The sequence below is a fragment of the Heterodontus francisci genome, chromosome 23 (assembly GCF_036365525.1).
Source record: "Heterodontus francisci isolate sHetFra1 chromosome 23, sHetFra1.hap1, whole genome shotgun sequence".
NCBI classification, from domain to species: domain Eukaryota; kingdom Metazoa; phylum Chordata; class Chondrichthyes; order Heterodontiformes; family Heterodontidae; genus Heterodontus; species Heterodontus francisci.
The window spans coordinates 24,396,658-24,410,019 of NC_090393.1; the positions used below are offsets into that span (position 1 = coordinate 24,396,658).

Here is a 13,362-nt window from a genome sequence, read left to right on the forward strand (position 1 = left end):
GGCTCAGGGTGCAAAGGTCTCGTCAGGATGCCATGAATGTCAGGGATCATTTGATTCAGGAAAATTTCAACTGAGTTCCTCTGACACAGGATGAAGGGCATGGGATGCAATTCACTCTGAGGTGACTGTGCTAACATATCCATTGAAGACAAAGGCTGGAACATCAGAACGCTTACCGCCAATGAAGGATGCACATATGCCCAGGGCCTTTGCCCTCTCCTTGATTGCACCCTTGATCTTCGTCACCACCTCCTACCACTTTTTGTTGTCACGCCACAAATAAAAGGAGTCTCAGATGAGTGCCTTCAAGTGTGATTATCTACAAAATGGTAACAAAGTGAAACATTACACAAAGACAGTAAGAAGACACCCCAGTGACCCACTCAGTGCTCCACGTGACGATGTGGCCTCCGGGCTTGGTCACTGCTGTGGGGTCCTCCATTGTGGCCTTGGAGGAGGTGGAGGCAGCCTGCTTACTGCTATCTGCCTGCGGCAGTCATCCGCGTCGTGGAGGTGCCAATGGGGATATCTCGGGAGGCTGCTGCAACTGCATCATTGCAAGGCCAGCTCCCGTCACTTGGTCCTGCTGCACAGAGGCTCCCTCAGTCAGGGGAGCCAACGAGGCAGAGGATGCTGAAGGCACTTCTTGAAGGGTGCAAGACTCTTCCCCCTCCATGACAACCTGCACTGTTTGGCGCTCCGGATGGCTGGAGGGGGACACTCTAGAAATCTCAGCTTTACCAGTGCCTCATCACTGCTGCAGGTTTCACAGTGTAGAATGCATCCTGTGCATGTCAGTGCACTGCTCCTGCATCCACTCAGAGTGATTCTGCATCTGGCTCTCCTCGAGGTTGGCCACTCTCTCTATGGAGGAGCTCACACACTCATAGCCCTGAGCCATGGTGATGCACATGAGCTGGACAGCCTCCTTCAGCCCCTGCCCATGACCCTGTACTGCCTCAGGGTTCTCTGACATGTGGGAGCACATCTCCTGCTGCTGTTCCAGTGATTCCTGAGGCCCTGCATCTGTGCCAAGTTGAGCAGGGCTGTGTCTGTTCTCCCTCCTTTGAGGGGAACTGCCCATAGCTGCCTCTGCCTCTGGAATCGCGTCCTGCACATTTGTGCCATGCTCCTCACCCAGTGTCACCTTATCTAAATGTGCGCAAGGACCCACAGAGGTGAGCGTATCTGCACTGGCATACGGTGCGCATGTCAGGTATTTCCTTGGTTTCGTGATGTTCCTCTGGAGCCATGGAGTGAGAGGGAGAGGTTGTTGCTGGGTGGATGCCTGCATCTGTGGGAGACACAAGAAGAGATCATGAGAACCAGCCTAGGAGAGCTTTCACTGCACCCCGGCTACTGAGCGGTTCACTTGTTGTAATCATCACCTGCACCATGGGTTCCCATCTTGCCAAGCCCGACTTCCTCCTCGTTCGTAATCCAGGCTATCTTCACTGCTGGTTGCTCCATTGGTGTTATTCTTTGGTAGTGTGGAACCCCGCCATCTGTCAGTGCCCTTTCCCTGACATTATGTGCCGGTTTCTCCTGCAAGGACAATAGAGAGAGAGATAAAGCACTGCTGTCCTATATGACCAATGGCATCTGCCCCTATCCACTAGAAGCTTCTTGTATCAGTGGTGCTAGGTCCTCAGCAGCACTATGGCTCTGAGCCATTCTGAGGGGCCAGTAAGTGCCCTGGACACACACTCCTCCTGTTTTCAGGAGTAGCATGCACCCTCGGGGTCCATAGGTGGTGTGTCTGCTGGAGGGTGCAAGTCCTGAAACCTGGCCTGAGGGTTGAGGGTTTCACTCACCTTGCCATAGCAAATGAGTTTGTTGAAACTTTTACAGCACTACACTTCCACCGCTGCCAGTGGCAGCTATCTCAACCTAGGCCTGTTTAATTGCGGTTGGTGGCCTCTTCCTGCCATCCTCCAGGAAGATGACCTCCCTCTTTCCCTCACAGCCTCAAGCAACACCTCCAGGTCACTCTCCAGCCCGCCCTGCCCTGGATGCCAGGCCTCCAGTTTTCCAATGCCATCTTTGCACACCAGTCCTCACAGAAACTCATCTGCTTGCTTCCTTCAGATTTAATCGGTAGCCATTGGGATTTAAATCGAGCCTGCCCTTCATCTGGCCCACCTGCACTCCCAACATGGTGACCTCTAATCGGCTGCCAAACCCTACTCAAATCCAGTTAAGTGGTTGCCCCTGCGAAAATCGTGACTTTAATCTATTTCCTCCTGGAGGCCAGTTTGGGACTCCGAAGCAGTCCCGACATCCATTTCTTGCCTCCATCGTAAAAATGTGGCTCGATATTTCAACACCTCGGTCTATTCATCCTGGTTGATTGAGGAAAAGTTCACAGCTAAACTCAATCCTGTCCCCACCCAATTATATTCCCAGAGAGGCACCATGACTGGATATTTTCCTTTCTAGCTCAGGGTTGGGGCCTGTCTCTTGATCCAATTTGTCAGTTGATCCATCTTTATATCGATCCATCTGTTGATCTGCTTTCGATGTGCCCATTGTTCCTGTTTACCTAGCCAATGTATCTATATTTCTCTAATAACGAGTATTTTACCATTTAGAATTCACAGCAGAATTATCTGTGCATATGTGTATATATATATATATATATATATATCTATGTGTAGAGTTTGTTCCTGAGTATTATGTAAGTATAATATGTACCAATATATTTATTCAGAACTAATTAATTTGCATCAAAGTGATCTCAGTTTCTAATTAGTAAGAAGAGAATACCTCTTGCCAGTACAGGGTTGCTCTATATAATGCTGGGGTCTTGCTGTTGGCCACAACAGGGACTTGGAGGGACCTGTCACCAAATGATGGATTGATAAAGACACAGGGGTCCTATGCTGATTGCTCTGTGCTTTTGGCCTGCAGGGGTGTTTTGTGGGTGTGCTGTTTGGTGGGAGAGGTTAGGGGAAGGTTGGTAGTGAAGAGTAGGTCATGTTAAATCTTTTAACAGAACAAAAGGTATATGACACATTGTCAAGGCTAGCATTTCTATACAAACTATCTCAATTGTTTCCATGGAAATGCCTCTGGATTCTATTTTCTTTTTAAATATTTTTCTCGCCCAGATTGTAGGTACTGCTCATTGATCCATCAAGATGCACAGTTGAGTGACGTCACAAGGGCCCCCTGACACAACAGTATCGAAGCTGTAGGACTCCCCTCTTGTGCAGCAGTGTATAGTTCTTGTACTCTGCACATTCCTAACCTGCAACAATAGTGTCCTGTCAAAGAAACCACCCCAAGAATTATTTAATCATTTTTCTCTCCAAATATGTTTAAAAGAATGTGCAATTTTTCCTCAGGAGGTCAATGATACTGTGTAAAAACATGAACATTATTTTTTAATAAATGATGCCTCATTATTGTTCCCCCGCAGCCTCTTTGTTTAGTCCCCCAGCATTGTTTATCCTCTGCTGAGAGAATGGCACAGCTTGGGTTATAGCTGTCGACATGGCTCTATCAATGCTGTTTTTGTATAATCTAATGAAGGAGCTTCAGTGTGAGGATTCCTAACAGTTACTTTTCCTTCCATTCCTCTCATTATGGGTGGGTCTTGTTGCTGTGCCATGTACTTTGGTTGAAAGCTGCTAAAGTGCTGGCCCACTCTCTCCTTTACTCAGGGAAGGGGAAGACAAGCCTGAATGTCAGTCACAGCCTGGGATTCAACTTTTGTTCTGTGCCTCAGGAGTGAATCATCCAATTGTTGGAGCTTTTAGATAGCCCAGCTAATGGCTGGAAATAGTGGCAAATGCTGTCTGTAAATGGGTTGGGTCCTGTTTCCGCAGAATGTGAATCAAGACCACAATGATAGGAAGGGAAAATCTCTTGTCTGTAACATGAAATGAGTTCAATCCAATTCTTAGCAGGCATCGGTCCCACACCACAAAAGCACATCTTATTTAGCACTAAATGGCAATCTCACTCAGAAGGGCCACAAGTGACTCGTGTGAGCAGTGGAATATATCATATTGATGCAGTAAGGGGTGCTCTTCTGAGGTTTAAGTAAGGCACCTTGTTGGGGCAGAGTAGAGAGAGCGTTCTCTGCATTTAACCTGCTTGGGACCAAACCTATGAATGCTGGGTGAAAATGTTCGAGAAGAGCTTCACTTTGCATCCATTCCCTGCTACACTATACCTAGGAGCACTAGATGATGCAATATAAAGGGAGCTTTACCTTCCATCTGACCTATGTTGTACCTGATCCTGGGGGTGCTTGTGGAGATATTGGCTGCCTGAATGGAAAGTGTCTCATTTGCCAAAATTAACATCCTTCATCTTGGTGAATGCAAAATGCACAAACAAATTACGTGATCAAAATAAAAGATTTGTGCTTTGAATAAAACTGAGACTTCTATGTGTGTGTGTTGGTGTCATGCTAATTATCTTTATTAACTTGTTACAGCCCAGGACAATTCCCAAAACAAGGCATCGATGGGCCCAGCTGGCAGCCACTCTCAGCATCTTTCAGTCCACAGTACTGACCTCATTGACTCTAAACCACAGAGCCCAGTTCAGTCGTGGATGGCATCACATTCGGACATCACTTACCGAGCTGGGACCTTTGCAGCTGCGTTGACCTGTATATAAATGGATGATCAAGAAGGAGAGAGAGGGAGAGAAAGAGATCTTGTTTTGTTAGGTGGACTGGAAAGGGTTACTGAAACCATGGCAACAAGACTTTTACGTTAACATTTTTTAAGTTTTATAGGGTGCGTTTCTGTGCCTGGTCATAAATGTTGTGAGTGGTGTGATGCTTCTAAATTGGTTTGGAGAAGTTGGGGAATTACAGCTGCAATATCCCTTGCACTTGGCCTATGTGAAATAACTGCGGTCTGCATTGGCATGATCTGTGATTTCAACCTCCTAGACCTCAAAGCAACATGAGCTGTGATTAGGTAAGATCCTTGGTAAGGACAGCACAAGAAAAGGTCAATATGGCTGTTGCCATTTTCCAATCATTCCACACTGCCCACATCTAGTTTAACAGGGATATTTGTGGCAGCCTCATTCTTGCTCACTGGAAAACTGGAGTGCAAGAGGAAGAAATGTGATGATAGGCCAGTAAATAAGAAATAGTTTGGAAGTTGAGCACAAAGTAATGCCACACCAATGATGATAGCTTATTAAGTAGAAGGATTCACAACAATTTCAAACATTTCCCAGTCATTGCCCAGTTACTCTAGTAGAAGATTCGACTCTCCAGAAGACTGGCAGGCTGAATACAGGTCTTGATTGACACTGGAGATCTGGCGCCCTCAGTGGTGAGGCTCCAGTAAATCTTGAATGAGCTGCCGTAATGGAGCATGTTGCTTCAGAAGAATACAGGGAGCAATCACAATGGCTGAGAATTTCTTTGGAGCTGCTGCTGCTCCATTGCCATAACCTCGTCAGAAGTCTATCGCAAAGAGCAGGGTTTCTGCTGCATCTCCAATGAAGTTACGCCTGGAAGCTCCAAAGGAAATTCATGGTCAATGATCAGTACTATGCTGCCTAAAATAAGAGCTTTAAAAATCGTATTGAATTCTTTAGCAATTTTATTCCTCTTACCCTTAATCTGCTGAATAACATCAGAGAGTTACACAGTGAGTAACCCTTACCTTGCTGAATATAGTGGAATGCTATGCAATTATCCAGCAACTGTCCAGAGTTGCTGTTTATTTTTTGTTTAAAGTTTAGCTTTCCCTTCAGGACAGGCTCTTAAACCATTGGGCTAGCTACGCTTTGTATCAAGATCCTACCCCAATAATCTTGCTTGTCTTGGATAGATGGAGTTGAGATACAAATCAGCTATGATCTAACTGAATAGCAGAACAGGCTCGAGGAGCTGAACGGCCCTTCTCTTGATCCTCTGCTCCTTGCCATGCATAGCTTTCTGTCACTGCTCCAAGTAATTTAAAGTCTCCCTCTATGTCTACTCACATGTGCAGTGTTGTCTCCTGCTCTGGACCCAAGTCCCCTAACCCCACTTCCTGTCCACTTTTCACCTTTTCTACTCTGTTTCCCCTTCTCTGGCTCTTACATGCTATTCTCACTGGGCACTACTCTGCAACCTATCTTCTCTCTTCTCCTGCTGCCCAGGCTTAAACCTTTCTTGAACAGGCCCACAGCCTACCTCTGCTCTATAACAGCCATCAGAGCACCTGTCACTGTCTCTCCCAGAGGAGAGGTAGGCTATGGGAAGGGAGAAGCAGACGCAAATGTATCATGCTTTCTTCCCCAAAGCCATTACTCTCAGCTTAGTTCTCATGGACTAATTTCTTTAACATCACCCCATCCCCTTTATCCTTTCCAATGCCCTCCCTTCTGATTCCTCCAGTCTGCCCTAGTCTGTGCCATCGTCCCTACCATCCGCAATTTAATCATTGATAATCTATTGACAACTCGATCTGACAGAAATCTGTTTTGTGGATAATAACAGTAAAATTGGTCACACTTGCAACGCAAAATGGGCTAACAGTGAATTGCAAGCCTTTTTTTCCACTATGCCCAATTTTCTTTTCCATAGACCCTTATCTCTAACTGCAAGTATGAAGAGTTTATGGATTTCTTCATATTTAAGATCGGGAGCATCTGTTTAGCTGTCTCTACTGATACCTCCATGCCCCTTCCTGTGATATCAAACCTCTCCCCACCTTCCATTCACCCCTGTTCCCATCACTCTGTAGTTTCTCCTCAATTTCTTCTCTGCCCTCTCCAAGCTTATCTCTTTTGTGATACCCATCTCCTGCTCCCTCAATCTCCCCTCACCCAATTCTTGATCACCCAACTACCTTTCATCACCCCCATGTCAGCTGACTTTATCAATGGCTCCCTTTGCCTAGGCATCAACCTTTCAAAACAACCATCATTACCCATCCTCAAATAGCCCATCAGTGATTCATCGATCCTCTCAACTCCTGTCCCATCGCTACCATCTCTTTCCTCACTAAGGTCCTTGAATCCTTGTTTCATGTCCATCTTTCCCAAAACTCCCTGTGTAGACCCGTTCAGTCCAGTTTCTACCCAGCTGCCAGCACAAGGCCAAAGTCACAAATAACGTTCTCTCTCACTACTATCATGGTGTATTATTCCCCTTGACTTCTCCACGAAGCTACATATGGTTGAACACATCATCCTTGTCAGCCCCATGGGACTACGCTTTGTACTTGTTCCAATGCAGCCAGAGCATCTCGAGCAATATCCCCTTTTGTTCTTCATCTACACATTGCCCCTCAGTGATGTCTTTTGCGGAGATGGGTCCAGTTTCCATACAAATGTTGACAACACCCAGGTGTAACTCTCCACCTTTTACCTTTTAACTTTTGTGCCTGCTCCATCTGTGCTGTCAGATTGCCTGACTGGCCTTAATTTGTAGATGAGTAAAAAATTTTCTCCAATAGAAAATCAAAGCTATTGTTTTTGGCTCCTGCCATAACTTGCTGCTGATTCTATTCTGATCTGTGGCAAATACTTCCGCTCAAGCAAAGACCTTGCCATCCTACTTGGCCCACCTCCACCAAATCACGCACCTCAACACTGGGCTGAAATTTATAGTCCTGCCACTGAGATCGGCGGCCAGCGAAAACAATGGCGGTCTACCCACGTAGGCTGCACATCGTGGAGCTGCCGCGATATTAAGTGTGGTGGCTCATTTACCTAGCCGGGGTGGACCGCCCACCCCGATGACATGGAGGGTGCGGGCAGTCCATCCCCAGCAATGGTGCCAGCTGCTTTTGCGCAGGCACTGATGCCATTTTTGAAGGGCTTCGAGCTCTATCGTTAAATTTAAATATTTAAATAATTGATTAAAAAAAATAAATACATATATCTTGCCCCCTCCCACCCCCTCCAATAAACATGGAATTAACTACTTGCCCTCTTCCCCCCAGAATACTTAACTTGTCCACCTGACCTTCCCCTCCCAAAGTGCATAAACTTTACAATATATCCCTTCCCACCATCACCTACACCAATGAGATGCGTTTGACCCCGTTCACCCCCCCCCCACACTGAAAAACTTACCTGCTCCTGCCTCCCCACCAGTGTTCTAACTACACGCGGGAGTGCCAGCCAGCGGCACGAATATCGCATCAAGACAAACAGGGGGAGCGTGAAGGTAATTAATTCATTTATTTAAATTTAATTAAATATTTAAATTGGGCTCCCATCGCTGAGCGGTGGTGGGGGGGGCGGTGCGGGGTGCTGCCTTGAGGCTTCACCACCACCAGCAATAATGGGCCAGGCCCTCATGGCGTCAGGGTGCGTGGCAGCCCTCTCCTGGAGGCATTTTCTGCCTCCCCCCCACCACAATCCCCGACGTCGGTGGCAGGGTGGGGCGGGGGGAGTCTGTAAGATTCACCACACTATTTCACTCCTACTGTCAAAAGCCTTATCTATACTTTTCTCATCTCTGAACTTAATTTCTCTAACACATTGCTTGTTGGCTTCCCATTCTACTGCCTTCATAAATTCAAATTTGTTTAAACTCCATTAATTCTATGTTGTGCTGCATTAATCCCACACACTCATAACTCCTGTCCTATTGATCCCAACGCATTGAATTTAAACTCCTCATCATCCAATCCCTCTGACTTGCCTGATCTTACCTTTACATCTGTTCTGCAAACTTTGGCCCTCCAATTCTGGCTTTCTGTGCACTCCCCTCATCCTTTTATCGCACCATTGGTAGCAGAGCCTTAAGCTACATTGGCCCCATATTCTGAAACGTTTTCCCTAAACTCTTCACCTATTCTTTTCTCTTCACTTTGCAAATCCTTCTCAAAACACAGCTTTTCAATGAAGCTTTCATCCCCTCGCTAACTATCCAAACATGACTCAGCACGTGTTCCTTTTTATTTTTCTATTTGATTAACATTTTGGAAAGTTTTTCCACGTTAAAAGTGCATTTTTTTGTTACACAGTGAGTAACCTTTATCTTGCTAAAGAAATAGTAATTTTGTACAGATATCCAGTGAGCAATCCTTACCCTGCTGAATAAAGAGCAACTCTGCATAGTTATACATTGAGTAACCTTTACTCTGGAGTAAACAGCAGATTTTGGACAGTTACACAGGATGCACACTCATACTTTGTTTAATCTGTGACTATTTTTAAGCCACAAAGTTGCCAGTGTAGCAAAGCTCTTGTGTCAAAACAATAAATTAAAAATACTGACAAGGTACGCTGTCAAAAATATTACACACTTTCAAAGGGTTAATTCCATGTCTACTACAATATCACGTCAGTAAGGCAATGTATTTAGTGCCATATATGGGAATGAGAACTACTCATTAAATTTAAGTGAAAGTCATAAATATGTTAACAAAATCCAATTTCTCATATAATAACAATAAAACCACATGTCAGGAAAAGAAAAGCACTTTGGCAACACCTAGCATAACAGGAACTTTTAGTGAGTAGAGAGAGATGGAACAGATCACAGCGTCCTAAAGCTACAGGTGCTATTGGTATCATTTGTGTTGCAGTTACTAGTCCCAAGGTGAAGTTCCACGGTCTCCTTATTGGAACTATATGAACTGGGTAAGGTCTGGCATTTCACAGGAATGATGGAGTTATGAACTGGGACAGTGAAATTTATGCTCTGCATGCTGATCATGTGCAGTATGGTGGCATTTCCATAAAGTTCTTTTCTTTACAAATTAATATGTTGAAACTTTATTGATATCTTCTCAAAGTATTTCTGACCAAACTAAGTTGGGACTGCGTAAACATAATTTTCTAAAGTTGATTTTTGACTATGTTTTACATTAAGAAGTTTCAGGTGTGAAAGCTGCCATGGAGTTCAGCCCTGACAACAGAATTCACCCTTAGGAAATGTCTGAAAAAGCTTCAAAAATGAATAGGAGGCAGGAAGTGAAACTAATTTGTTGTGACTTTGCTGTGCAATAGTACACGTGGATAAATTCCACTTTGACCTATCCTGACAGAGCTGGAATTTGCACTCTCTTGATGCAGCCAGCTGCTGGAATGTTGTTTGTCTGATGATGAACATTGTTTTCCACTGTGGAGCGGGTAATGTGGCTCCCAATCATCCGTTTGAGGTTCTAAAACTCCAGGTGAAGATATCAAGTTGACTTCTGATCAGCAGCTGAAATCGAATTGAAGAATGTTGCCCAAAGGAAAAGGAATATTGCAGCTGGATTTAAAAATCAAAAGTCAATAAACTGTGGTCCAAATTCAGCCTAAACCACACCTGGCCGATCCAAGCCATGTCTAACTAAACTGGGCCAAAGAAAAACCACAGGGCCTAACCACACTGGGCCTGACCAAACCAGGCCTAATCAGATTGGAGCCAACCAAATTTGGGGAAGTCAAACTATGCTTGACTAAATTGGACTTATCGAAAGCAGGTGGAAAGTAAACTATGCTTGTCTAAGCGAGGCATTACCAAAACAGGTCATCCTAAATAAATGATCTTGATTTGAGTGCTAGAACACCTTTAGCAGCTCATATGCATCTTAAAACAATGGGATCCCTTTTTCAACTAACTTAATTCTCTTTTCTTTGTTGGTGATATTCCAATTATATTTAATAACATAAAATAATGAATTAATTCAGTTGAAATTCCATTCTTTGGGGTTGGTCACAATTGAGACACAAATTGAGAATTAGGCCATAATAAGAAGCCAAACACCCCCTCTATAGGGACTTACACAACGTTACTGTTAAGACGGACCCAGCATGATTCAGCTTGGTTTGGTATCATGGTTCAGGCCCTCCTATTGCGAGTGTGTTAATTTAACCAAAATTTATTTTGTATGTAAATCTCATTCATTCACATTCATTTTTATTGGTTCAAATTGTATATGTGAGTATTTCTTCACAGATACCAACTGAATACTAAAGCCATTCACTGACTGCTTGAGTTCCCTTTAGATGTGAAAATTTGGCCTGGTTAAATGAAAATAAAAACCATATGAGCTAAACTTGCATTGTACCAACCTAACCATCATTTGGAATCTGACATTTATAGTGTGAACTGTTTCTGGATTTATGGGATCATCCCTATGACTTTACATGATATGTTGTGTTGTCATGGCATCTGGGCTTCCAATGTCCACACGTGACCTCTGATGTCATTTTGCATATTTATATCTGCTTTTCTGCTGAGAACAAAGCTTTTACAAAAATTAGTGTTTTTTTTCCCACACATTGAGAATAGAACCTTTCGCTGGGAATTTCCCGAAGGATTTTACCGATCAGCCTCCGTAACTTTGGTGGAAGGTCGGCAGAAATCCAGATAAACTGCATAAAGGGAGTTTCTGCTGATGTTCTGGAGGTCAATCATGTGAAGCACTGAGGAAATTGTTGGCATTTGCTTTATTTTTAAGTTTGGTGTTCAGTTTTGATCGTTTCTTCCTGAATAACATAAATCCTGAAGTCCATGTTCCAAATTATATTTGTTTTTCTTTCTTCAGACTGACCCTGATGGGGCTATTAAAGATGCTCACTGATCTACTGAGCATGCTTATCTGAAGCATGAATGATGGGAATGTGGTTCCCATATGGTAAAATTGAGTTGGGGAAGGGAAGCAGAGAATAGCTGCAAGGTTCTCAGTCCCAGGATGAATCTCACATTGAGGTTCTCACCCTGCCTCTGATAGTCATCAACCCTGCCTTGAGGCTTTGTTGAGGCATCTGCTGAGTCAGACACTGAATCTGCAGTGTATGAATCTGCATTGAATCTTGCAATGAAGCCTTCAGTGTGTCCCAAAATGAACCTTAGACTGAGGTCTCTCCACATTGGAGCCTATGCTTTGGTCCTTCCCAAGACCCCAATTTTAACTGGTGGACAGTTTTTGGTGAGTAAGTTTTGATGTCAGATCAAAACGCATTTGCTCTGGAAAAAGAAGGTCCAGGTTATTTTAACACCTCTGCCTCATTTAAATGCTTTCCATTGGCTTCCCAATTGTTCTCAAAGTGGCTCAAATTTGTGTCGGCCAGAGGCTGCCTGTTGAGAGGTAAGTCTGTGGGATCGGCTGCTGGGCTGTCCTACAGCAGTCCAGGTGTTCAGGAAGAGGGGCGGCGTGAGATTGGTTAGGAGGCCCTAACATTTCCTTGTAGGGCTCAGAGGAGCACTCCTGCTCAACCATAATTTGAAACTTACCTTTAAGGGCCCCTCCTGGTATTGGTCCAGTCACATTCCTCCCCGTAAATATTGCAGTCAGGCCACGATATCATCGGAACCTGATAGGTGATGCTAAAAAGGACCTGGCTGGCTTTGGGTGGGTGTTCTGTCTGCCTGCTTAGTGGAGCATATGAAAATCCTAGCAAGGCAACTCCTGATGGCTCCAGGGTGGGTAAGTGAGTTTAGAGGATTTCAACTGTCCAACCACCTGCTTTCTGCTGGGCAGGTAATGTTAAAATCACCCACTGGGTCTGAAATGTTCAGCCACACACTGAACCCATCCTGTGACCAACCATACTGAGTCCTCAGGGCACTTACAGTAAACTTAAGGGATGTAGCTAGGTCTCAAAACATCAGTGATTTGGAAACCCAATTGTTAATAGGAGAGTTGAAGTGAAATGGTGCTGTGCAATATCAATTTACATACTTATATGAAATTCCTCTGTCTGCTATTCTAACAGAGGCTTCAACCCATTTACTTTAATGCTAATATATTTGTATACTGATATCAATGAGTGTGATTTTGCACCCAAGTATCTCTTTTTTATGGTCAATATAATCCTTTGTCAAAAACACATTTGCGAAGCTGCTGGGTGGAGTTAAGTACATTGCCAGAATGATATTGTGGGTTAGTCTCAGGAACTCTGGCTTCTGACCTTTATTTTAGCTTCTCCAAACCATGCATTCAAGTACAATGCATTTACAAAAAAATGTTCTACATAGTTTATAAAGATATTGCAACACTATGAATCAAAAAATAGAAACTAGCAGTCATTTTGTTTCTTAAGTATTGTCAAAAATGTACTTTAATGGATCTTTCAGTTTTTCTAATACCTTGTAAATATTCATGAGGACTCAAGTTTGTGTAAAGCGATGTAAATTTAATTGATAATTGATTTTTTTTAAAGAAGCAGCAGAAATAAACCATATCAGCCAATGGGGAGAGATGCAGCTTTAATTGTCCTGCAAAGCATAAATGCAAGTTTAACATTGTCAACAAAACAATTCACAACCAACTAAACAAATTACTAACAATGAAGCCACATCCAAGGATCTGACCAAACCACAACCAACCAGTAACCAAACAACCCATTCTTTCTTTTGGGCCTCCTTATCTCGAGAGACAATGGATAAGCGCCTGGAGGTGGTCAGTGGTTTGTGAAGCAGCGCCTGGAGTGGCTATAAAGGCC

The 13,362-nt window shown here is 44.0% G+C and overlaps 1 protein-coding gene across 2 annotated transcripts in view; it reads left to right on the top strand.

Annotated features, from left to right (window-relative positions):
• The window catches only part of mn1b (meningioma 1b), a 141,980-nt gene extending 136,343 nt beyond the window's left edge, over positions 1-5,637 (top strand). For both annotated transcript variants that reach the window (XM_068054871.1, XM_068054872.1), the window contains one exon: positions 4,448-5,637. In XM_068054871.1, the coding sequence (XP_067910972.1) occupies positions 4,448-4,632 (185 nt within the window). In that variant the 3' untranslated portion in view covers positions 4,633-5,637. The remainder of the gene's footprint in view (positions 1-4,447) is intronic.
• Positions 5,638-13,362: the final 7,725 nt, after the last annotated feature.